This window comes from Coffea arabica, chromosome 9e (genome assembly GCF_036785885.1).
Source record: "Coffea arabica cultivar ET-39 chromosome 9e, Coffea Arabica ET-39 HiFi, whole genome shotgun sequence".
Lineage (NCBI taxonomy): Eukaryota > Viridiplantae > Streptophyta > Magnoliopsida > Gentianales > Rubiaceae > Coffea > Coffea arabica.
The window spans coordinates 2,619,621-2,643,733 of NC_092327.1; the positions used below are offsets into that span (position 1 = coordinate 2,619,621).

A 24,113-nucleotide genomic window follows, 5' to 3' on the forward strand; every position below is an offset into this window, starting at 1 on the left:
TAATTAAAGGGTTTGATTTTTGCAGTCTCTTTTGTACCTAGATCAGCTAATGTAGGAAGTCATAAGCTAGCACAATTTGCAACAAAACTAGTTAATGACATTGACTGGAAAAACAATTTCCCAACTTGGCTAATAGAAGCGGCCAACAAAGATTGGAGGGCTGAGGCCACCTTTTGTAATGAAGCCCTTGTAGCATCAAGTTAATCTATAAAATGACATCTAACGTTTGTTGAAAAAAAAAAAAAAACTGCTGAATTCAAGAGAATTACAAGAACGCAAGACAACACTTATTAGAGCGTATAAAGAAAACCAGCAGCAGCTCGAAAAGCAACAGCTAGCCACTCTTATATATTTTAAACCACTGGACCTTCCCTAGCTTCATCTAAAACACGATCCAGCCTCATACAAACATCACCAACTCAGGCCTACTATATACATTGTTTTCTTCATCATCCAGCATCGGATAAGCAGCCACAAGGGCATCCTGAGCACCAATATACAGTGAATTGTAGATTTTCCAGTACACCTCTCTCACCTTCCTTGCTGGATGAAATAGCCCCTGAAGACAGTAATTAAGGACGACTGCTGCTCCAAGAGCCACCCTCATTCCTTCAATGGCTTCCATAACCGCATTAATAACATGTGGTGATGTCTCAAAAATATTTGGCCAGACATAATTCATTAAATGAATCAAAGCATCCTCACACCCAAGTCCAGCAACTCCTAAAGCCATGTGCTTCACTGCTGAAGCAGCAGTTTGCCGGTGGACCAAGTCTCTATCCATGAGAGCATCCTCCAGCAATGGAGTAACTGCATAGATATAGTCTTTACCCATTTCACCAATATACTCAAAGAGGAAGGACAAGGACTTCAGAACACCATTCTGAACATTAAGCTCAGGTACACGATATTCATTCATCAGCGCAGGTAAAACTGTAAAGGGAGAACAAGTTTCAGCAACTATAGCAATTGCGACAGTTGTGCAGACACGGTTCTGACGTTCCTGAACTTTGAGATTATTCAACAGTGTTGCAAGGACGTCTTGTGGACCAATAGCTTTTGCAATATACCCAAAAGTGTTGACTGTTGCTCGACGAATACCCTTTTTGTGGGCTTTGAGCATCTCAAGAAGCTCAAAACAAATCCTCATCCATTCTCTGGCAGGAACAAATTCTGCTCCACGGTCAGCAATTCGACCAACAAGATCAATGCAGTTCTCCTGGACTTTCTCATGACGATTTTTCAAAATTGGAGTCAACCGAGGAAGTAAATCCTTTATTGGAGGAGTCATTTTAGTCATACCAATGACATTAACAATAGCTTTCAGAGCACCCAATATTGATCCCAGAACTTCTGGGTACTCTTCCCCCAAATACTCATACAAAACGACACCAAGATGGCCCATCAGTTGTTCTTCTCCACACTGCTTCATCACCACAGCAATCCTTGATATAAGATCTGCAGCTTGTTGTCTGACCTTTGCACTCTTATTATTTAAACGCCATTTAATAGTCCCACATATTTGCGGAAGGTAAGGCTTCACTCTCTGCCCAAGAGCATTAACAACAGCTCCAAAACCATTCAACATCACATTTGCATCATCACTGGTTTGCTCTTGGAACGCATAGAGAATCCCATCAATCAACAGCTCTTCTAAGCGAGCATCAATATCAGACGCGCCCAGATTTGCAACCACCTTTTCAATTGTCTCCATGACCATCCTCCTATAAGGCTCACTCTCATCCTTGAGATCTTCCACAATCCTACCCACTATATCAGCAACCCCAACTTTGTTTGCTATCTCAACAGTAGTATCAACAAGTTGCCTGTAATTTCTGCGGTCCAAAGCCATTCTTCTCACCCAGAAGTTGCGGAAGAACTCAGGGAGAATGTCATTCCTGATGTAGTCTGGCTCAACACCTTCAGTGCTCACACACTGCTTCACAACTTTTAAAACAATTTTCTTCATTTCTTCGTCAGGCGACTGAAACTCACGGATCAGTATATGCATCACTTCCTTGGTATAGTAACTAGCATATATAGCATCCATGAGAGGGATGATGAAACCGATGGCTTTCAAAAAGGCTGCCAAAACCTTCCCTCGGTGAGATCTAATACCCTTCCAGAGAGGCTTCAACACTGAATCGAAGCTCTCAATACCATATGGGGCAGCTGCCTCAGCAAGAGCAGCAAGGGAAAGAGCTGTGATAGTTCTAACCTTCTGATTCTCATCATTAAGACCATGTTCTATGATTTCTACAAGAGACCTCAAGTGTGGAAGAACAGCACAACCAATCAAAATAGCAATCTGCTGAACAATTTTGATACCTGTGTGACGGGCTTGCCAAGACTTCTTACTCTGACACACTGCCTTCAGAAAAGGTAACAAAGCAGGAATTCCAAGTGCAGAGGCAACAACACTGAATGCTCTTGCAGTAGTGTTTCTTACATACTCATCGATATTGTCAATATCAGGGCGCATTGCAGCAATCATAGTTGCCAACCCAGCAGCCTTGCTGAGATTGGAGATAATTTCCCTACCTTCTACACGGGCATAATAATCCTCATCAATCAGCAAAGGCTCGATCACCACAAGAATTTTGTGCACATATGGACGCACCAACTCATCCAATTTGTAAAGCACCCTATCAATGACCTTCACCAGTAAATGTCTTTCTTGGTCCTCCAATGTCGGTTGCATGAGCAACGGAAGAATCCGATTGAACAGTGGCCCAGCACCAAACTCTCTGGCCTTATCAGTTAACTGCCGCAGAGCTGTTTTCCTCTGAGGTGGCGTGCCATTCTTAACCTTGAGCAGCAGTTTCATTATCTTTCGTTCTTTCTGCTCTTCCAGAGACAATTCCTCTTCGTTTTCTTCATTCAACAGTGCACCAAAATATTGATAGTCTTCAGGCTTCATGAAAGGCAGTCCACCAGGCATCTCTTTCGGCACATCAAACTGCTGACCTCGATTTTCTTCAGGGATATTATACAGAGGTGTGCCAATCGGCGTTGGGGTGGCAAGAAGCTTCCTAGCAGGAGTTCTAATTGGGACATAGGAAGCTGGGGGCTCCAAAATTTTGTAGCCCTCCTGGGGAAACATAGCATCCAACTCTTCATCGGTCAATGGACGATTCCTGTCCTCAATATCCTTCTCCCACCTCAGCAAATTATACTGCTCTGGCGTAATTGCACCCCGCAGATTAATAGCACTTGGAGTTGGCGTAGCAAGATCAGCTCCTCCAAAGGGGGTCACACCAGGGGTTGCTGCCGCAGCAGGGGTAGCATTGGACATCGGTGTTGCACTACCCATAGTAGCAGGAGTCTCATCCCACCTTGATCTCTGCCTTTTAGGTGTAGGGGTCGCTAGCCCAGCCAGCTTTGGAGTTGCATCCCAAGTCATCCCAGCAGGGGTAGCACCAGGAGTAACTCCCCCAGCAGGGGTGACATCCGAATCAGCCAATCTCCCAGGGGTTGGAGTCTCATCCCACCTATTCTTCCTCACAGAAGGAGTCGCATCCCCAATCCTCCCGGGTGTTGGAGTCGCATCCCACCTACCACTCCCAATTCCAGGAGTTGAATCCGGCAAATCCCAATCAGAACCTCCCTTAGCTTTCTTTGCACTAGTGTCATCCTGCGACTGATCCCACCGATTTCTCTTCTTGGGTTTCTCAGCTTCCTTCTCTTTGCTTACTGGCTTAACTGCTTCTTCCTCCTTCTTCTTCGCTATTGCTTTCAGCACATCATCCTTCTGCCTCTTCAAAGCCTCCTCCTTCATGACATCAGCATACGACCTCACGTCCGGCCCTGGGGTTTTATCCAGGAAAGGGTCAACCCTCTCCGGAGATATCACCCGGTTCAACCTCCTCTTCCTATAATCATCCTCCCGGTCAATAATTCTGCTCGGCTGCTTAAACCCGAGGTCATCCTCATTCCCGGGCCTCGGAGCATCCTTGAAAAACTCTTTTGGAGCAGTATAAGAATTCAGCTTCCGAGCTATCTCGTTATCAGGACCATCCGCTGTGTCGTCATCGTCATTCACCGGAATTGACCTCTCATAGCCCTCGAAACGGTCAGCGCTGTACAAGTCGGTATCAAACGTAACCGACGTAAGGGAAGCCAGGTCTTGCTCCATCTTCTTCCTCTCCTCTTGGGTTCTCTTAATCTCACTACCTTCTGAGTCCATCTCTTCAAGTTATACAGAAATTGGAGCTTCAACAATAAACCCTAACCCTAACCCTGATCGAAACCCTAACCTAATTCTCACAATACGTCTCTCTAAACAAACAAATCAGGAAGTAATGGCGAAAATTAACCCACGATACGCACCTGAGAATAAAGAAATACAAAAAGATTCAGCAAATTTAACAACGCAAATGATAGTTAAATAAACATCAACTGAAAATGGAAGAATGGAAGAAAGGGCAGAGCTGTATGGAATTTTGCATCGACCAGAATAATAGAACCAGCTACAAGATAATCAAAAGGATTATAAACAAAACTAGAAAAAAAGAAATCAAAAAAAGGAGAAACTGAGCTTGAAAATGGATAATGGGTGCAGAGGTAGAGTAGGGAGGGTGCAGAGGTAGAGGTAGAGTGCGGAACTATGGCTGATAAGACTCTTTCCACAGAAATGCACTTCTAACTTGCTACTAGACCAGAAATTCAGTTCACTTGCGATACCCAACCCCTCCCCTCCAAGCCACACAATCATGCGCAAGCTGCTGCAACTATTACGATCAGTAAGCAAGAAATATTAGCATTACAAACAAAAGACCTACTAGTCGTCACAGCAGCTAGCCACAGGCAAATGAAATGCGATAACCCCAATAATTCAAGTTAATTAGCCAGCCCAAAAGCTTTGATTTAACGAATACTGATTGGAAACTCAAAAACCTAGAACCAGAAACAGAGACAGACCCGTTCCCTCCTAATTATCAAACAATTTAAGCGCACAAGGAAAACAAAGGCGAAGACATCAGCAAGAAAAAGATGAAGATTTACCTCCGATCACTTGCCGACGAAGATATCAGCTTGATCTGGGATTCTGGGTTGAGTAAAATTTTAGGAGGATTTAGACAGAGAGGATCGGTTTAGTTGAGTAGTCATTAGAACTGAGGGGAATGGGAGGCAACGGCTGTAGTTGCGAAGGGAAAAACGGAGGAAGGAAATAAGGGGTTTTGTTATTTTTTTGTGTATATATATATATATATGTATATATGTGTGTGTGTAATATGTATATTTTTTTTTATATCCCCGCCCCAAAAAAATACCCCACCCTGTTTTAAGGCGGGGGTAAATATTCCCACCCCTCACCCCCGCGCGGGCATCCATTCCCATTGACATCCCTAGATAAGAGGGTTGAAACTAGTTTCGGAATTTTTCTACCTCTTGTATTTATTGTTTAAACGTTCATAACCGACTGATTAAGTCGGTAATTAGTCATTACCTGACACTAGGGGTAGCAATCGGGTTCAAATCGGGTTAGCGGGTTGGGTTGAGATCCGGATATAACAGAAATCATGTTGACCCGAACCTGACCCGTCAACCCGAAACCCGTCAAGATACCTGACCAAACCCGAAAATTTCAGGTTGGCGGGTCGATCCGAAATGATCCGAAACTTAATTTTAATTGATTAATTTATCACTGTAATTTCTAATAAAATCAATTTCGCACAAGACTAATTACATAATTAAGTAATAAAATTTTAAATAAATAATTCCAAACCAAATCTTAAATAAATTAAAACATTGAAAACGTGTTTTATTCCAAACCAAATATAAATTAAATTAAAACAGTATAAAAGTAAAAAATAATATAATGCATTATTTGTCCAAATATAATAATTTCAACTTCACACAAGTAAAATAAATTCATTTAGGATTAAGTGATTAATGCCTTTGGAAAAAAAGAATAACTTAGTTTAGTTAGATAAATAAATTTTATGTTTATTAAATTATTTTTAATTCTTAAACGGGTTATCGGATCATATCGGATCACCCATGGGTTGACCCGAATTCGACCCGTTTTCTTTTCGGGTTCATCAGGTTTGACCCAATTCTGACCCGAACTCGCGAAATCTCAACCCAAACCCATTAATTTCGTGTTAGGTTTAGTGTCGTATTTTCAGGTCGTGTCGAAAATTGCCACCCCTACTTGACACAAGGTGCTGGGCCTGATTTTTCTTTCCACAAACAAAAGGACCTGGCCCCACTTTAGGCCCCAACCTTTATTCGGGTTATTGGGTTATTTTCCATTTTGGTTACAAAACTCGAACACTGGATCTCAGGTGTACTAACCCTTAGTGAGACCAGCTCAGCTGCCTTGGAAGAACTAGGTGCTAGGCCTGATTGCTCAGAAAAGAACAGGTGCTGGGCCTAAGGCCCGGAACGGCGACCGTACAGTGCCCAATCTTAAGTCTCTTCAGATTGCTATTTTTTTGTGAAACAATTTTACGTTTCTATAAATATTCTTTTAAAATATGTATTTCTCGTTCACCTCTTATTTTATGTACATCATATTTTAGAAAAATACTACAGTAATTTTTTCTCTAAAAACTCTTGAAATAGGCCACTATTACTTTCTTTCTCTGTCTCTCTCTCTTCATTTTTTTTCTTGTATCATTCTGTTTATGAGGAGTAAAAATGCAATCTATACACACACACACACACACATATTGGCACACCGGCATGGGTGCTTGAAAAAGTGTGAAACACACACACACCCAGAGTGATGGATTTATCTTGAAACATCATAGCTAGTTACGGGTGTTACCCTTTTTTTTTCCTTACAGGGGACAGTTTTGAGAACGTGATTTTGGGGAAAGAGTTGAGTTAGTTCTAGTTTTGTTTTGTTTAAACTCCTCTGTATTTGTATATTTCACATGTATTTGTATAAGTTTGGATATTTTGGCTTATATTTTAAGTTGAATCTTTAGCGACTCCATTGTATATAGTTTTGGGTTGATGAATGGAAATTAAATTGCGCGTTTTAGTTCTTTATGTGAATTTTGATTTAGTAATCCTGACGAGAGTTGAGCAGGCAATCCGCTAATCTTTGGGGTACGCCCTAAGGGAAGGTGGGGCTGTCACACGAACTCCATTTGACTTTTATGATACCATTTTTTTCTAACACTGGCTTGTTCGGTTGTGTTCGGAAGGCAATTCCTTGCCTTGTAAGAACATCTAATTTCAGGAGTTTGGGTTCCAGGTGTATAGCACTTTTTAAATCTTATGATTTATTTTTCTAGTAGCCTTGATTTTGATCTATATTGCTGCCCTAAACCTTGCAGATTCACCTTTGACGGAGCTGAACCAATAACACTTGATGGAAAATGAACATTATGCACATGGTGGGGAAACTTCTGACGAATCGGATGAGAATTGTGACGACCCTACCTCCCCCTATGGCGTACCCTAGAGTTTAGCGGACCGCATGTCCATCTCTCGTCAGAATTCACTCACATTTAACTCGAGAAAAGATATCACGACTATAGAAAAGAAATGAAACAACAATTTCAAACTTAACATATACATTAATGCTCAAATCCAGCTACAAGACTTATACACGCCCAAATACGTTAAAGTGTTTACAACCCAAATACAATCAACCCTAGTTGGGTGCTAGCGCGAGTACAATTGCAAAATCCAAAAACTAGACTACGCTAGTCTGTACAAGTCTCACGTCTCGCTCGTACCCCCTGTAAGGAAAAAAAATGGCGTGGAATGAGTTAAAAACCCAATGAGATTCCAAATAGCAAGTTGACCAATATTTAAAAGAACAATTATCAACGTAGTAAAATAACGAGCATAACAAGTTCATAAAAGAGAGCGATTATATTTCAAGTAGCAAATCTCAAAATGAATGAGTGTAAAATTCTTTTCTAAAAAAATCAATAACACTACGAATAACAATCAAAGTATAAGGATACAGATGGCTCTCAGGAGCCAAATTTTCATTGCTTCACCAGAGCTTGATCAAGTATTAGTTGACACTCCGTCAACTTTCAAGTAAAGTAACCAATCCAGTAGTATTTCGCTTAACCCCAATCCGTCCACCATTCAACCCCCTTACCGGGCCCAAACACCAACTAAACACTGGTAATAATACTCGAGTATACCGATTAGTCGAGAAAATAACACTCCACTCGACAACACTAGATATCCCTGGTTCGTTATCTAATCGACCAAACCCTTGCCGACTCGACTCGATTAACTAGTCAGTGGGGTTTGGGTACCCAAGAATTCAATAAGATAACATCTCCAATCGATTGAGTCAAGATAAAAGTACAGAGACGAGAATGAGAGGTACCTCTCACTTGGATAGAGTGTGCTACATGCTGCCGCTCAATACTTACAAGTCATGCACAAGTATATCAAGTCAATGGCAACAATAAACGAGTACATATCACATTAGAGCAAGTGCAATAAAGTACACCATTGCCCTACCATACCAATCACATATCATTCGTTCACATTGGTCAAGTATTGAAAACAAGTGTCAAGTTCAATCAGGTATTTGGAAGCACACACCAAGAGTTTAGTGCTTGTCAAAATCATATTCAGGTGTAACTCCTTGGTCGGAATCCAAATCTGCGATACAATATCATTTAAAAGGTTGAAATCAATTAGGGTTCGAAACATAGGAGTTTCGTTTCAAGAAGATCAAGTAAATGAAACTCATTTAGATAGGATTCATGTTATGTATCCAACTCTAGAAAATTCATGCTCGTTCTTTTGGTGTTGCTAAAGAAGCAACTAAAACTTTAGAATTCACATTTAGGTCTAAAAGACGAGGAAAATATATTTCGAGTGGTCACTACTTTCATTTTTTCCAAGGGTACAAGTTTCGGCCAAATTTCAACTTATATACCTCTACGAAAGAAAACTCGAATATCATAGACAATCCAAGTTCAATTCGATCTCAAATCTTCGCTCAAGTCGCGAGTACACACGCCTAATCTACGAGTGAAAATTTGGGCGGCATGCCCTTTGTATTTAGCTATTTTCTAACCATTTATGGCTTTATTGTTTTCCTCAATTCAGCCCAAAGTCACACATCAGCAATGTTAACACAATAGCTCTTCAACTAGGCTCAATGTCATCCAATTAAAACACAAGTCTAACAATGCAACCGGAAACCAAGTTTTAAGGACAAAAGTTAAATAGCAGGTTTGACGTCTCTTGGCATTTTAGTCACAACTGAAGCTATGTTTATCATATTGGGGTACACTTTATACTGTTTCGAAGCTAAGACAAAGGGTTACAACTTTTACGAAGACAACTCAACCAAGTTCACAGTTGATCTAGGTCGAATTTGCAGATTACAGAACCAGAATTTCATTGTCAGTCTAGTTGTTAGCACTGGATTTAAATGGCAATAACTCAAACTACAAAATTCCGATTGAGGCATTTTTAGATGCGTTGGAAAGATAAAATATAGGACTAAAATTTTCGTGTTTTGGCCAAAGGCTGATTTGATACGGATCAAAGTGAAAACCGAAGCTAGAAATGTGAAATCTCAAAACTGTCCGCGAAATAGGGCATTTGGCAATCAGGGGTATTTTAGTCATATCACATGTTACTGTACTCCGATTGAGCTGAAATTTTATAGGCAGCTAGATAACTCCATTCCCTACAACTTTCATGTTTTAATCTAGACCTGATTAGGCCTCTAACATGGACAAATAAATAGGTCAGAAACAGGACAGATTCCTCTTTAAACCTGGAAATTTGATGATTCAATTCTTGCAAATCACATTCATGTCTTTAATCACTACCCAAGTCCGTAACCAAGCTCCTCTACATCATATACTATGTAAATAACAATAAACACAAGAGTACATATAAATTTATGAACCAAAATTCAACACCTAAGTAAAGCTTATAGATATACCAAACATCTTAAGCAAGTTTATCACCAAATCAACCCAAAGTTGAAGGAATCAAGTTGCCCCAAAAATTGGACAACATTTTCCCTTAAATTCCTTTACTTTCCACCCTACAATCCATCACCAATCTCAACTCAAATCAACCACAATTGCACACACAACACATAAGTTATAAAACACACCTAATTAGAGCCACAATACCCTTCAATTTGAGCCAATTGATAGCTCCAAAACCAACTACAATAAAGCCCCAAATTGAAACCCTAAAACTGAAATTTAACCACACAAGCTGAAATTTTTCGTAAGCAACCAAAACTAGCATATCAAAGCTTCATTTTGCACATAACAAAGCTATCATTCCATGGCAATTACTCAAGCATCAAATAAGACCAGAAAATTCACCAAAAATCTGAAATTTCCCAAATCACCACTTTCTCCATGAAATTTTTCCATAAAACTATAAAACTCACAACTCTAAACTATTAATCGACAATTAATTGAATAACAGAAAAGATTCTAGCCAAGGTTACCTTGTTCCTCCAAGAAAATGGAAGCTTTGTGCTTTCTTCTCCAAAGTTACTCCACCAAAGCCTCTAAACCCTCTTAGTAAATAACTTTTATGGAGAAATTTGTAAACTTATTAGTTGGAACTCAAGATTGAGCAAGAAAATTGATTGGTGAAGATGAAGTTTCCTCTCTCTTTTCTCCCTCTATGGTTCGGCCAAGATGCAAGAAAGTGAGGATGATTTTTGGTCAAATTTGGAGTTTAGGAAAGTTAAGACAACTTTGGTCAAATCTAACTTCTAATCGGATCCCGACACTTGGCACCTTTAATGTTTAATCTCATCCTCTTGCTTACCAATGGTTAATTACCTAACTAACCTCTAATTATCTCCTAACACCTGGTAAATTAATATCCCTTAATACAAAACTTTACCTAGTCGTCAAAATTTATCACACTTAACGCACTAGTGGGTCCCACGTCCAATATACGCTACTCATGTCACATGAACTAACTTATACCGAAAAAATGTCTTGAAAACTTAATTTCCTTATAAAAAATAGCTAGAAAATTAATATAATAAAGGAAAGTATAGAAAATGTATGCATAGAATTAAAATAATGGCTAGAAAATAAGAATATTTTCGGATTCTCACAAGGATGAGCTCCTTTTGACCTTTGCCATGTTTGTTCTTCTAGGATTGGCCTTATTTGACCCGTACCTAAACCCTTTCCAATGGCGACGAATCCGAAATTGTTCACTGTCAGGTGAACGATGGGTTGTAGAGCTAATAAACAACCATTGAGACAGAATATTCGACAACCTTAGCATGGAAGCTCCCCTTTTCCGGCAATTATGTGACTTGTTGCTCGAGCGTGGCTATTGGGAGCGCATCCTACATAACGGGTGGGGATTCATGAGTCTGTAGTCATTACTCTTATGTGCTTGAGTCATAATGAGCAACATAGGATGCTAATCGAGAGATTCCAACATTCATTCGAGACAGTGGATCGCCATCTACGACGTTGCCTTTGATCTCTCGTTCGATTGAGATGCGACTTTGTCAGGCCGATAGATTATCACACAATTCATCCAAGAATACATAACAGTGCGCTATTCTGGCCATGGTTTAAGATTAGGGCCTAAATTTTTAGTTAGTCATTATGAAAACCTATTAAATATGTAACACTGGCCCATGTGATTAGGATTGCATTAGAACTGTTGACGGAACACACGTATCAACTTGGTGTTGAGCCAAAGGCAGGAATCTTTACCGGAACAGGCATGGCGGCTTATCACAAAATATTCTAACCGTGTGTGACCATAATATGAGATTCACTTATGTCAGGGTAGGGTAAGAGGGTAGTGCCCATGACTTTAGGATCTTACATAATGTTTTACTTGATCCTAATGTTGCCTTTCCAATGCCACCAGCAGGTGCGTGAAAATTAAATCATAAATCACAAGCTATTGAGTTTTCTTCCTACTAAATTTGATTATGAATAATGAACATAGCTATCTGTACATGATATGCAGGTAAATATTATGCGGTGGATGCGGCATACATAAATATGCCAGGATTTATGGCTCCCTTTAAGGGTGCATGGGGAACCCCACAAGAACGGGCAGCAAAAGCACTTTTCAATAGACGTCATGCATCGTTAAGAAACATTATAGAACGCACATTTGGTGTCTTGAAAAAGTGATTTCTAATACTAAAGGGGCCCATGCAGAAATATTTGATGGCAATGCAAAACAACATTGTCTTTGCTTGTTGTGCCTTGCACAACTTCATGCGGGATCATGTTCCCAATGACGCATATTTTGCTGAAGAAGAAGCTGTCGCAGTATTGGCAGATAATTTAGACCAGGGCAGCCAAATGTTTCGACCACAACCTGTCGATATGTCGGCACAGGGAATTGTTGACTGGAATGAAGATAGGGGAGCAATAGCCGATCACATGTGCTATCACCAATATCAGTAGAACATGGTGATCTCTCTCCCTCGTGGGTCTTTCTAACTATAAGAGGGATTGTTGTTGCCTTTGTAATAATTAATGTTTCCACGGACAAATTAAATGGCATGTAGTCTTATGCAGCTATGTAATGCTTATCTTTAATTGTACCACAAACAAATTAAGTCGGGAGGAAGGATATGCAAAGTAGATTGATTACAAAATTTAACTGCTATTTTTAAAAAATCGTGAATCCAAGCACGTTTGTTTTTCAAAATCAATCTATTTGTGAACGATAGTAATCCAAACAACATTTACTGTTTTCAAAAAACATGAACAGTAAATTTTTTTCAAAAATGCCCTAAAAAATAGCTAATCCAAACAGAGCCTATGTTGCATTTCTTTCTTCACATTTTTAATACCTTTCATCTCGTGATTCCCCCCATATGTAGTTGGGCATTTACCTCCAATTCTTTGTAGAGTTGTGAACGAGTCAAGTCGAATCGAATATTTCATGTTTGAGGTTTATTTATTAAGCTATTCGAACAAGATTCGTGTTCATTCGATAATATTCGAACTCCAAATCTGTGTTCGTGTTTGGGTCGTTAAGCTATTCGATCAAGACTTGTGTTCATTCGATAATATTCGAATTTCAAATCTGTGTTTGTGTTTGACTCATTAAGCAAAATTCTAGGTCGAATTCGAGCAAAAAAATATTATCAAATCTTTCATTTATTTGATAATAAATACTACATTTTTTGTATTATTTTTTAAGTTGGTGTAAAAAGATATTATCATGGTGGTAAATTATTGCAAGTAATTTTTAAGAGTATTGTAAATCATTCAAAATTTTAAGTAATTTAACATTTCTTGTCTGAACTAGTAGCACAAAAACTATTAAGGCGTATTTCGATCTTGTTATCTACTTTTATATCTTCATTAAAGAAATATATCAATCAATTTACAAAAATTAAGAGATAAATTTGGTGTTATGGCGATTAAGAAATCATAAGAAAAGGACAAATTTGAAATGAAATTGTATTCTTTCTCTTAAAATGAATTTTTTAATATTATATTTTGAAATAAGTTTTAAATGTTATAAAAATTTAAAGTAAGGAGACAAGTGAAATTTTTTAAAGTTTGAGAAGAGCCAAGTAGCAATGCTTCTGATACGTCTGATGAAGATGCTCCTGAAATGAGTCAAATGACTAAGAGAGCAAATGAAACTTTGAATGGAAAGCCACAAAATAAATAAATAAATAAAAAGGAAACTGCTGTATCAACACGACGGCCAGTTCTACTGTTAAAAAAAAATTTCATTTTTGACTCCTATGCGGAGTCAACTCGACACGCATAGTTCGGTACCCACTTCTTTTGCCAGCTACGATTGCCAGATTTTTTGTTTTCTCATCAAGGAATTAGCCGTCAACTGGGCCCTATAATAAATTGCTCTAGTAGCACCGCAACAATAACATTCCAGTAAGAAACACAATACCAATTCTTTGAATTTCTATGCACAAATTATTAACATCTATATCTATATAAATTTGAGAAGGGATTTTTAGCAACAAACCTCCACGTATCTTCCCACTACCAATTCCATTTTTCTAGCATTTCACATTTAATTTAATTCATAAAATATATTCCTCTCAACTTTCACATCTACTCTTCACATTTGAAATTGTTGGTTACTTTTTAAAATCATTTCATTTCAAATTATTGGTTAATGTGCATGTTATCCTATTTGAATTTCAACCCATCACGTTTCCGATTGCCTTGCATTATTTATGATTCTACAACAATTAAAACTTCTATAAGACCAAAAGAAGAGATAATAACAAATATAACATCCTTTCATGCTTTCTTATTAATTTAAATAAGTAAGATTATTTACACTCCATTTTTGTTATTCACACTTCAATAATCATTTTGATCATATCATTTTCATTAATTAGACTATATGATCAAACAAATGGTGGAATTGCAAATAATAAAAAATGGAGTGCAAATAACATTTTCTTAAGTAAGAAGTGACTTCCATGCCTTTCTAATTTAAAAAGTAGTGGCTCCGCTTATATAAGAATTTGGTTTGAAGTTTATTAGCGGGAGGGTAAATAAAAAAAATATTGCCAAACTTAGTAAAATTAAAAAAGTAAATGATAATATTTTATCTTTTAACTTAGTAATCCTAAGTAAAAGGGTAAAATTAAATAGAAAACAAAAAGGAAATAATGTTGTGGATTTAAAAAATCAAGAATGGTACTATTCATGAAATCCAAATTATGAAATCACTAAATAAAAAACAAAGTACTACTAGCCTTTTAACGTGGATTTTTTTTTTGAAATATTCATTTTGATAAAAAATAATGATAATAACAACACCAATTCTACCAAAAATTTTAAAAAAAGTAACATTATAGTTTAAGAGAAAGATATAGAACATTCAACCCTAAAATACTACTTAATTTGTATATATCTGGCCCAAACTTGACATTAGATTTGAATAAAAGTGCAAAACCCAAACACTAAGGATAAGTTTTGGTCTCATTAATTATTTTATGTATTCTTATTACTGTCTTCATATGTAAATATGTATTTGCTATGTTAAATATATATATATATATTGATTGTAGTACTTGAGGATATTATAGATATTATCCATTTTTCATTTCCATTTTTAGATACTAATAATTGCAACCATTGTAATTAATTTTTAATTTTATATTTTCATTATGATAGATAAAGTTAAATGTATTGGGTCGCAGGGATATGAATTTAGAGGTTAGATAAAGGAGGAGGAGAGAGGGAAAAAAATGGTGAGGAGTTGAAAAATAGCAAGAAAGGTTGAAGAAAAAATATGGGTTACAAGGATGGGCGAAGAAGGGACAAAAGAAAAAAGGGGATTGCAGGAATATGACAGATATGACAAAAAAAAAAATAGAGAGAGTGGTACCATGATAGAAGATATGAAAGGCATTTGATGACTATATGGTGTATAAGAGAAGAGGGAAATGATAGTGTGATTTTTAATAATTTTGAAAACTCTAAAAACACATATTACGGAGATTTTTTTTTTAAATATACGTTAAAGTTTATGAAAAATACTAATCTAAATGCAGTCAACAATTTTAGGGGCACAAGATAGGAGAAAGATTTTTTTTCTAAAAATGGAAGAAAATAAATTGGTTATAGTTTATTTTTTTATATTATAAGTTTTGATATATGGATATTACATAATATGTTTTGTAGGATATTGATAAATTGACTTTTTTTCAGAAAACTCTTCTCACCTTACCACCCAACCTAACCATCTCTTTAAATGCGTTAACAATGCTTTTATCATGTAAATCATTATAGATTAAATGTGAAATGAACATTTTTCTGAAAAGTGTATCGGTTCTACACTTTTACCGAGTATGGCAAAGGTAGTTCGAAGCCATAATACTCGTTAAAAATATAGATTGCAATTATAGAATTATAATGCAATTTCTGTATAATTTGCATAAAATGTCAGCCTAGTTGGACCGATCTTAAAATAATTTTGTTAAATTTCTTGTATACCAGCAAGTCTAGACTCTTTATATATACCAATAAAATGATGGTAGTATACAATTTCAATGAAAATCTACACAAACAGAAATTGATGAATTTGAGCAAACATAAATGGATGCTATGTCTATTCATACGTATGGGTGTGCAATGCTCATATACAAAAAAATAAAAATAAATGGTGTTCATCAAAACTTAAGTAAATACCTACAACATAAGATAATAAAAGTAATAATAAAGGCAACGACTATAGAAGATCAAGGAAATATCAGTAAAAAGAAAACAAGCAAAAAGGCGAATGATAAAGTTTAAAAAAAGGCAGTAAAATTATACATTGGAAAAATTACGGTGGGAAACCACAAGAAGAATACCGCATTGAAGCAAATGTTTTTTTAGAAAAGTAGCCGTAGTAAAACAGGATTTCTATAATAGACGGTTTTTGTGCATAGAAATCTCAAAGTGATTGCATGTACATATGCATAAAATTTTGAAGGGATAGCAAAATATCAACCATAATAGACATATTCAAGAGGACAAGATGAAGAGTACAAATATCTGCGTGAAAGCATTAACTGTTGTCTAACCATTTAAAAGATGCAAAGATAACGGTATCATTTTAAATGCATGTATGCAGAATAGAAATGCATGGTCATAGAAAACAGGTAATAAAAGTGCAGGAAAAATCAATCATTGTTTATGATGGGAGCAACTGAGCAATTATTGTTCAAAAGCAAGAAAAAGCTGAAAGAAACTAAACAACTAAATCTACCATAATCACAAAAATATCACATAATCATCCGAATAAATAGACCAAGAGAGAGTTGGAGAAAGGGGAAAGAGAAGAAAATGATTTTTATTTCTTTTTTTTTTCAATCTTTTGAGATCTATTTATTTGATATGTATATTAGTCTTGAGGCAGGTAAATGGTATTTTCAAAATTTTGAAGATCTTAAATGAAATTATGAGAAACCTGAGGAGAGGTTCTTGATATTATTGCTTTATCTTTTCTACTATACTGGACATGACAACTAATTTTAATTTTAGTTTCAACTTCAAACTTTGCACATGTAGCGTATGTCTAGTACTGTTAGTGCATATATTATACATAGTGTTGAAAAGACTAATCTGAAAGAGAAATTCTTTTATGGTTACTTGAAATTTTACCAAGGGGAACAATGTAGAGTCGACATAGCTCCAAGGCTCCAAGAAACAGAGGAAATTATTCAAAACTCAAAAAGCTCATGGATTTATAATTTACTTCATTCCAATTCCCTACAAACACACTTTTTTCTTTTGCCCCTACAAGCACACTTATAAACAAAAAATGCTAATAAAACAGTGTTGCTGAGAAACATATTTGTCGAACTTTTTTATTAGGAATCTTCAAGTGCAAAAATGAGAAATAGCAACCATTTAAATGCCTTTTAGCTGTAGTGCAAGTCTTATCACATTTTATTTCCAATTTAAGAATTATTGTGGAACCTGAAAAAAGTACAAAAAAAGTGTGGATATTGCTCAACATTATTAAATCCAAGAAAACAAGAGAGGTCGACAGTTGCAATAGTTAGTAGAGCTTAAAAGGCGGCCGAATGTTTCCTTTCAGTTTAGTGATGGGCCATCGGGTCCAAATTCAACCAAGTGGTAGTAGTCCTTTGAGGTTTCATATATTCGTGGGCCCCTACGGATTGAAATTAGCTTGACATTAATCTTTTAGACCTCCGGTAGCCGTAGATCTTTGACCCATCCTAAGTCAAACTAACCTAACGGCCAACATCTATTCCAGGGAGACTCAATGGCAGGATGGCTATTTAGTTATTGCTTTAGTTAAGGTCCCTAAGGATATGATTTTGGTTGCTTGGCTCCATCTCCCACTTTAGTTATTGCTACTTATTAGAGTTCATAATTGCACTACGCCCCCCTTTAAAGTCAATTATTTTCTGTATGTAATCCTAAATACCAATTATCTTACCTCGGTTTTTTATCTTTAACAATTTATTATTTATGGTAAATTACTCAAGGAATTTGGCTCCTTTCCAATGGATTCTCTCTCCATTTCTTGCAGTGCATATTTGGTGGATGTATAACACGTGTTTTTATTTATTGACAGAGGTTAGGATTAGTTAAATTTAAAATGATCATGTCCCATCCTAATAAATGAAAATACATGTCATACATTTATATGTGTATTGTAAAAAATGAAAAGAGAATCCACAGTAAATGAATCAAATCCCATTTCTTAATATCAGCTAGAAAAAAAATAAGAGAATGACTTTAGTACCTATCAACTAGATTTGTCTACTATAATTTTCCATTCATTTAGGGGTAAGCAAACTTTTCAACATGAAAGTATTTGACTTGAACAATTTGTCAAAAATAGTGGTATGTGGTACTAAATGCTATTTTGTCCATCTTAATTATGTGTCACCTTTGATCAACAAGATTTCTTTTTTTAAGTAATCAAAACTTCAAATTAAGACACTAGTTTTACCAACTTTTCCAACAAAAATTTTAAATTAATAATGTCTTAAATTAAATCTTGCAAATGAAAAGTAAAAAAAATACAAAAATTTTAAGCTTCAAAAATTTGTCAAACATTTTTTTTTGTTTTTGTTTTATGTAATTGTTTAAGATGGATGGAAGGTTGTTTGATTCCAAGGTCAGGGCAGCACTTGATGCATTTTAGTGACTAATAAAGTTCTTCTTGATTGTTTTCTACTTGATTGCTTACCAATAAGTGACTATTGGAAGTGAAATTTGAATCCGAGCTTCTATTAGCCTTGCCAATTGAACCAAGTGTCATATTGCTTTTACATAATACGTATAGAATTAAGATTTCGTGGCATAAAATACAAGCCTGTGATATTTCGAGGGGTATATTACAATTAACTCATACTATAACTACGACTTCTTTCTTCTCGTTCTCTTGTTAGAAGTAGTAGTAGCCTTCCTCCAGCCTCGGACATCGGATCGTTCCATGCTCAACACGTTTCTTTCCTATCTTTGTTCCCTTGCTTTCTCTCTAATTAAACGCTACAAAAAGGCCTTCTCCTCCTTCCATAGCGTTCAGTGATCACAACAAGAAAGGTAGAGAACGAAAAGTTTGTTATTCTTTATTCAGATGATTAAGCAGTAAAGACATGGTACCATTTTTTGGCAGCTACAATTGGGTTTTTATTGGGTGTTCTGATATGGGTTTGCTCCGTTTGTCTTTGTTCGTATGTGAAATTTTGTATTGTATTTGGGTTTCTGATGACAAAACGGGAAAAGGGGAACAGAATCTAGTCCTTAGTCGATATTGTTAATTTATTCTTTTCCACCAAATAAAGTCGGAATGGATTGATCGTTATGAGCTAGTTCTGTTAATTGATTTGTTTGTAATGTTTACTTGCAGATTGGCCTATGAAGATATGAATTTTTCGTTTGTTTGAATTTTTTTGTTTGGTTTTTGTCTTGATTGTTATTTGATGGTTGATGTTTTTATGCAATATATGTGGGTTTCTTGGTTTTCTGTCGAATAAGTTGGTTATAGGATGATTTTGGAGAAGCCAATTTTATTTGCTTTGGTTAAGGAGTAAATTGGTGGGAACCTTTTTCCGTTTATAATCAAGAGCTTTTGATGCCATATTTTGCGGAAAGTTTGTCCTTTGACCATCCTTTTTTTTTTTCAATTTTTTTTTTTCTTTTCGTTTTTATTCCTGTCCTTTACTGGTTTCGTCATTCTATTGAACAGTATTTGTGGTATGCTGATTCTTATATGACTTGCTTTTGTATTTGAGTGTCTATAATCATATGATCATTAATCATAATGGTGGTATTCTGTAATAAGCCACTTTTGTTTGTGTATTATGTGATATTTGACTGCAACTCTCTTTTTCCAGAAACTGCATGTATCTATTTGTATGAGGAAATTGAAGGTTGCTGTATGATTTCCATATCCGTGTTTTCTACAGGAATTTCTTGTGTTTAAGCTCTTCAATTAGTTTGGAGGAGCTCTTGCGTTTTGTATGTAAGTATTGTTAGTTGCTGTGTCGTTTTAATCTGTGCCTGTTGCTATAGTAAGGACAGATCTCCAGTGAGACTTTATGGTACCTGAACTCTGGCTTACCTTAATGGAAGATGGATTGCCTTGTTGTTTACGTACCTCATTTACATGCTGTGCCCTACTATCTGATCCTAGTGATGTGGAATGGCCTTCCCTCCCCATAGTTATTAGGCAGTAAAACCACAGCTAGGATGCAGTTTATGAGTTGAGTTTTGCTGCTCCTTTATGGTAATTTGATTGTTATTAATGTAGGAAAAGAATTTAGCTAATTAATGATAATTATCATTTCATGTCTGATTGGGTTCTTTATCTAGAACTTTCCTCTAGGTGCATATGAATACCGAAGAATGTTTTGTGACCTACAATAAATCATTGACTGAGCTGATTTCTTGGGCAAAAATACTATGTGGATTTTTCCCTCCACTGGCATTTCTGCCTGTCTTTTTTGTTTCAATGTTGCTTCCCTCTTGAAGATGAGTCACGCTTATTATTCTGTTTTCCCTTCTATTGAATATGACTTCTCGTGTTTATTATAACAGGAATTTCTGAGTGTACGTAATTACTCCCAGTTTGTTATATGAGATGCTTGCTTCCTGAATTTAATCTGGAATCTACTTGTATAGTACATTAGTTCTTGTTACTCGATAATTTGAAGCTTAACTTTGCTGGAATTAATTGCTGCTATATTTTTCATTGGTAAACCACGATTAATTGTTTTAATACTTGTCTAAATGCTGTTCAACTACAACTTTTTTTTTTTTTTTGGAAAATAATCTCTTTTCGCTTGTAAGGGAGAGCTGGTTTTATGTTGATTTAGATGTCAAACCTATATGAAGGTCTTGACTGCTTCAATATGTTATTGCTCATACAGGAATAAGGGTAGATAGTAAAGTAAGATGGATGAGTTTTCTGGTAAGAGACACAGAGTTGGGGTGGTTGTCCCCAGAAAAGGATCTAGACTTGTTTCCAGGGATACCATTGATAAAAGAGATCAAAATGCTGAATTTTGCAATCGTCTTGGATGCAATGGAAGACTTAAATATGGAAAGAGTAATCAAAGTGATTGTGCTGACAAATCCAAAAATATAAGGCCTTCCTGTCATTCTTCAAATGGCAAGCAGACTACTAGGAGCTCCCCAGAGACTTGTTTTCCAATTAATAATGGAAGAAAATCACGACGTGATTCTGATTCTTTTAGGAAATCTTTGTCTAACTTAGACAATGATTCTGCAGAATCTTGTGGTGTTCGGTGTGAGCCAGATGTTACAGAACACATCCCTTTAGTAAATAGGAATAACACGGTACTGCAGCCTGATTTACAAGATTCAAGTGCTGGTAAAGTCACACTGACAGAAGTAGGGAGTTCAAGCACAGGATCAAGTAAGAAATCTCATATAGTATTTCGTCACAAGCCTCCGTCTGGCTGTCAAAATCCTCTTCCTGGTCCCTCTGTTACATCTGTTATTTCTACATCAAATAGCATGGCTTCAGGGTCTAGGAACTACAATGGGAGTCGGTATGGTTTAAGAAATTTAAGATGCAACTCAATATCTGATGTTATCCCACGAGGTGGTTCAGCCTCAGAATCTAAGGTTAAGAGGGATGTTTTAAGAAAAAGAAGTCCTGAAGCACAAAGTAGTACATCTTCTTCAGGAAGAAGAGGTAGCATGGCTCGTTCTGAAGATGGACATGTCTCCGCCTTCAATACAGGAATCTCTGTCACTGGCTCAAGACATGGTAGAAGCTGGGTTTCAAATAGTGATTCTCACACTGCACCTCTGAGGACTCGGAAGGCATTGAACTCAAATACTAGGATTGGGCTTTCAAATCTTGACAACAGAAATGCTTTATTAACCAGTGAATCCAGTAGCGGTATTGCACAATTATCTAGACCTGAAACTCCTAATAGTGCTAATTTACATAGTTTATCTTATCAATCTTCCATGGAAGGTTCTTCAAATGCTTCAAGCTCCTGTAGACTATCTGCGAGAACTGGTATAATGTCCTTGACGCCCACAGAACATGGTATTACTCATGCTTTGCGGCGACGTAACCTGAATGGAGTTGCTGAGGTACTTCTCTGGTTCATCCGAAGAAGCACACTCCTTTGTTTCTTTTGTGCTTAACAGAGAACTCAATACTCCAGTTCTGTTTTCTTGATCTTGCCTTGGCAATTTTTAGTAAATTGTATTATTTCATTCTGGCGCAGGTACTACTAGCTCTTGAGAGAATTGGACAAGATGAAGAGTATGAGGTACTCAATCTTTGGCAACTTTATGATTTGTGCAGATTGGCACTTGTATGTTGACTTTACTTCTTATCCATTTTGACTCAGGAATTACTTGCTTTGGAGAACGATTTATTTCTTGGCCACCTTAACTTCTACGACCAGCACAGAGATATGAGATTAGACATTGATAACATGTCGTATGAGGTAGGTTATCATAAGATGCAATAGATTGGAATCACTAAGTACAATATTGTTCTAACTACTTTTTATTCCTTTTCTGGCTAACCAGATTGTACTAACTTGAATTTATAACAATTGTCTTTTAAATCAGCATTTTTTTGTTAATCACGAAAGTTTTCTTATTTGTTTCTTGGCTATAAATTGGTGCCGCTGATGTACAATGCCCTCTTTTTGTACTTCTTGACTGTTTTTGTACTCCTTTTTGACAGGAATTACTTGCTTTAGAGGAGAGGATGGGTACTGTGAGCACAGCACTCTCAGAAGAGGCATTTGCTAAATGCATCACGAAAAGCATATACCAGACTGCTACGGCAGATGTTGGGGCTGCTGGATGTAGTGAGGATGAAGCTGATATTAGATGCAGTATTTGCCAGGTGGTGTCCTCATTACCAAATATATGCTCTTGAAATAACGCTTTTGTTTGGATGTGCTTTGAGTAGTTACTGTTAAAAAAGTTTTTGGCCCTCAAGATAGAAGCAGCCTAACTGTAGCATAGAATTACCATCAGTGGTCATCCTAGATGAGAGATTTTGAGGTAAGCTTGGATTAAGTTGGCAATGTTGGCCAGTATTTCTAAAAGAGCTCCAGTGGAAGTAGGTTTTTTTTTTTTTTTTTTTTTTTTGAAAAATGAATTCCCTAAGAAACGGACCAGAATATAAATCTGCTGTATGCAGAACCCCCATCCCTCCCCCCAACCCCCCCCCCCCCCCCCCTCTTGAAAAAAAAAGGAAGAAAAGAAAGGAAGGCCGAAGATGAATAAAGAGAACGTTTATTGTGAAGACTTAAATGTGTGTGCATGTTTGCCTGTGTCTCTTCTGGCTGAACCTCAGTCGGTTTTGCTTCAAATTCAACTTAGCTGATGATGATGATGAGCCTTTTGTTTCAGCTGCATCAATTTGCTTGTGCAAAATTATGTATAATTTATAGAGATTGGAACTGCGGGAAACCAGTTGACTCTGTGATGCATGATTCTCGTTTGTTCCAACAATGATGCATTAGTAGCTTGCAACAAATTTGATAATGCTACAAGTTTCCTGGTTTAGAATTAGGCCCTATTTGAATGCTTGCAGAATTTCTGACACCTCATCCATGTTTTCCTATGGTGGATGATTTTCTCTAATTGGAGAAACTGATTTGCCAGTTATACTTGAATTCTTTCCATGCACACTCAAACATTGATGAAAAGCACCTACTTTGCAGGAAGAGTATGTAGCTGGTGATGAAATTGGGAAGCTGGGATGTGAACATGGTTATCACTTGGTATGTATACACCAGTGGTTACGGTTGAAGAATTGGTGTCCCATTTGCAAGGCTTCAGCTGCACCATCCCAGTCTTCTTTGTCGTCCTAAGCTCAACTGCCAAGCTATACAAGGACACTAAATAACATACCCATGTACAAATTACAGAGTCTGGTCATGCTTTTGCACCGCCTTCCTCTTCTCATTTTTTCCCTTCTGACGTAAATAGTTTCTTAGCTACATTCAGTTTAGTAAGCAATAACTGATTTCTAAGTGGAAATTTAGGTGGCAGGGTAAAAGATAGGATAGGAGAGTTAAGATGTTGATACTCCTTGGAAAATTGTTTACATCTAAAATAATGTAACATTTGTGTCTTTCTAAAACTCTATAAAGTAAACATGATTTCTATTCCATTGAACAAATTTTAGATGTTGGAAAGTTTTCAAGGTATGTAAGATGTTACCGG

At 36.7% G+C, this 24,113-nt stretch overlaps 2 protein-coding genes across 4 annotated transcripts; one reads left to right on the forward strand and one right to left on the reverse strand.

Moving 5' to 3' along the window:
• Window positions 1-75: 75 nt before the first annotated feature.
• On the reverse strand, window positions 76-5,144 carry LOC113709437 (uncharacterized). Its single transcript, XM_072066220.1, has 2 exons — window positions 5,005-5,144; window positions 76-4,329 (listed from the first exon to the last, which is right to left on the reverse strand). Exon 2 carries the CDS (start codon window positions 4,184-4,186, stop codon window positions 401-403), a length of 3,786 nt encoding a protein of 1,261 aa, XP_071922321.1. The 5' UTR covers window positions 4,187-4,329; window positions 5,005-5,144; the 3' UTR covers window positions 76-400.
• A 13,668-nt stretch (window positions 5,145-18,812) lies between these two features.
• On the forward strand, window positions 18,813-24,069 carry LOC113710571 (uncharacterized). Of its 3 annotated transcripts, XM_072065499.1 has the most exons (7): window positions 18,813-18,980; window positions 19,847-19,902; window positions 20,810-22,010; window positions 22,148-22,192; window positions 22,274-22,372; window positions 22,618-22,782; window positions 23,609-24,069. In XM_072065499.1, exons 3-7 carry the CDS (start codon window positions 20,835-20,837, stop codon window positions 23,756-23,758), a joined length of 1,635 nt encoding a protein of 544 aa, XP_071921600.1. In that variant the 5' UTR covers window positions 18,813-18,980; window positions 19,847-19,902; window positions 20,810-20,834; the 3' UTR covers window positions 23,759-24,069. The 3 variants fall into 3 exon arrangements, with proteins under 3 accessions (XP_071921600.1, XP_071921599.1, XP_027089453.2); XM_072065498.1 differs by lacking the exon at window positions 19,847-19,902 and having other exon boundaries at window positions 18,813-19,036; XM_027233652.2 differs by lacking the exon at window positions 19,847-19,902.
• Window positions 24,070-24,113: the final 44 nt, after the last annotated feature.

Excerpts from the sequence above, each read along its gene's own strand:
- LOC113709437 (XM_072066220.1), bottom strand. The coding sequence starts at position 4,186 with ATGGACTCAGAAGGTAGTGAGATTAAGAGAACCCAAGAGGAGAGGAAG.
- LOC113710571 (XM_072065498.1), top strand. The coding sequence starts at position 20,835 with ATGGATGAGTTTTCTGGTAAGAGACACAGAGTTGGGGTGGTTGTCCCC. Across the intron at positions 22,193-22,273 it reads GACAAGATGAAGAGTATGAG|GAATTACTTGCTTTGGAGAA; the intron begins GTACTCAATCTT and ends ATTTTGACTCAG. Across the intron at positions 22,783-23,608 it reads TTAGATGCAGTATTTGCCAG|GAAGAGTATGTAGCTGGTGA; the intron begins GTGGTGTCCTCA and ends CCTACTTTGCAG.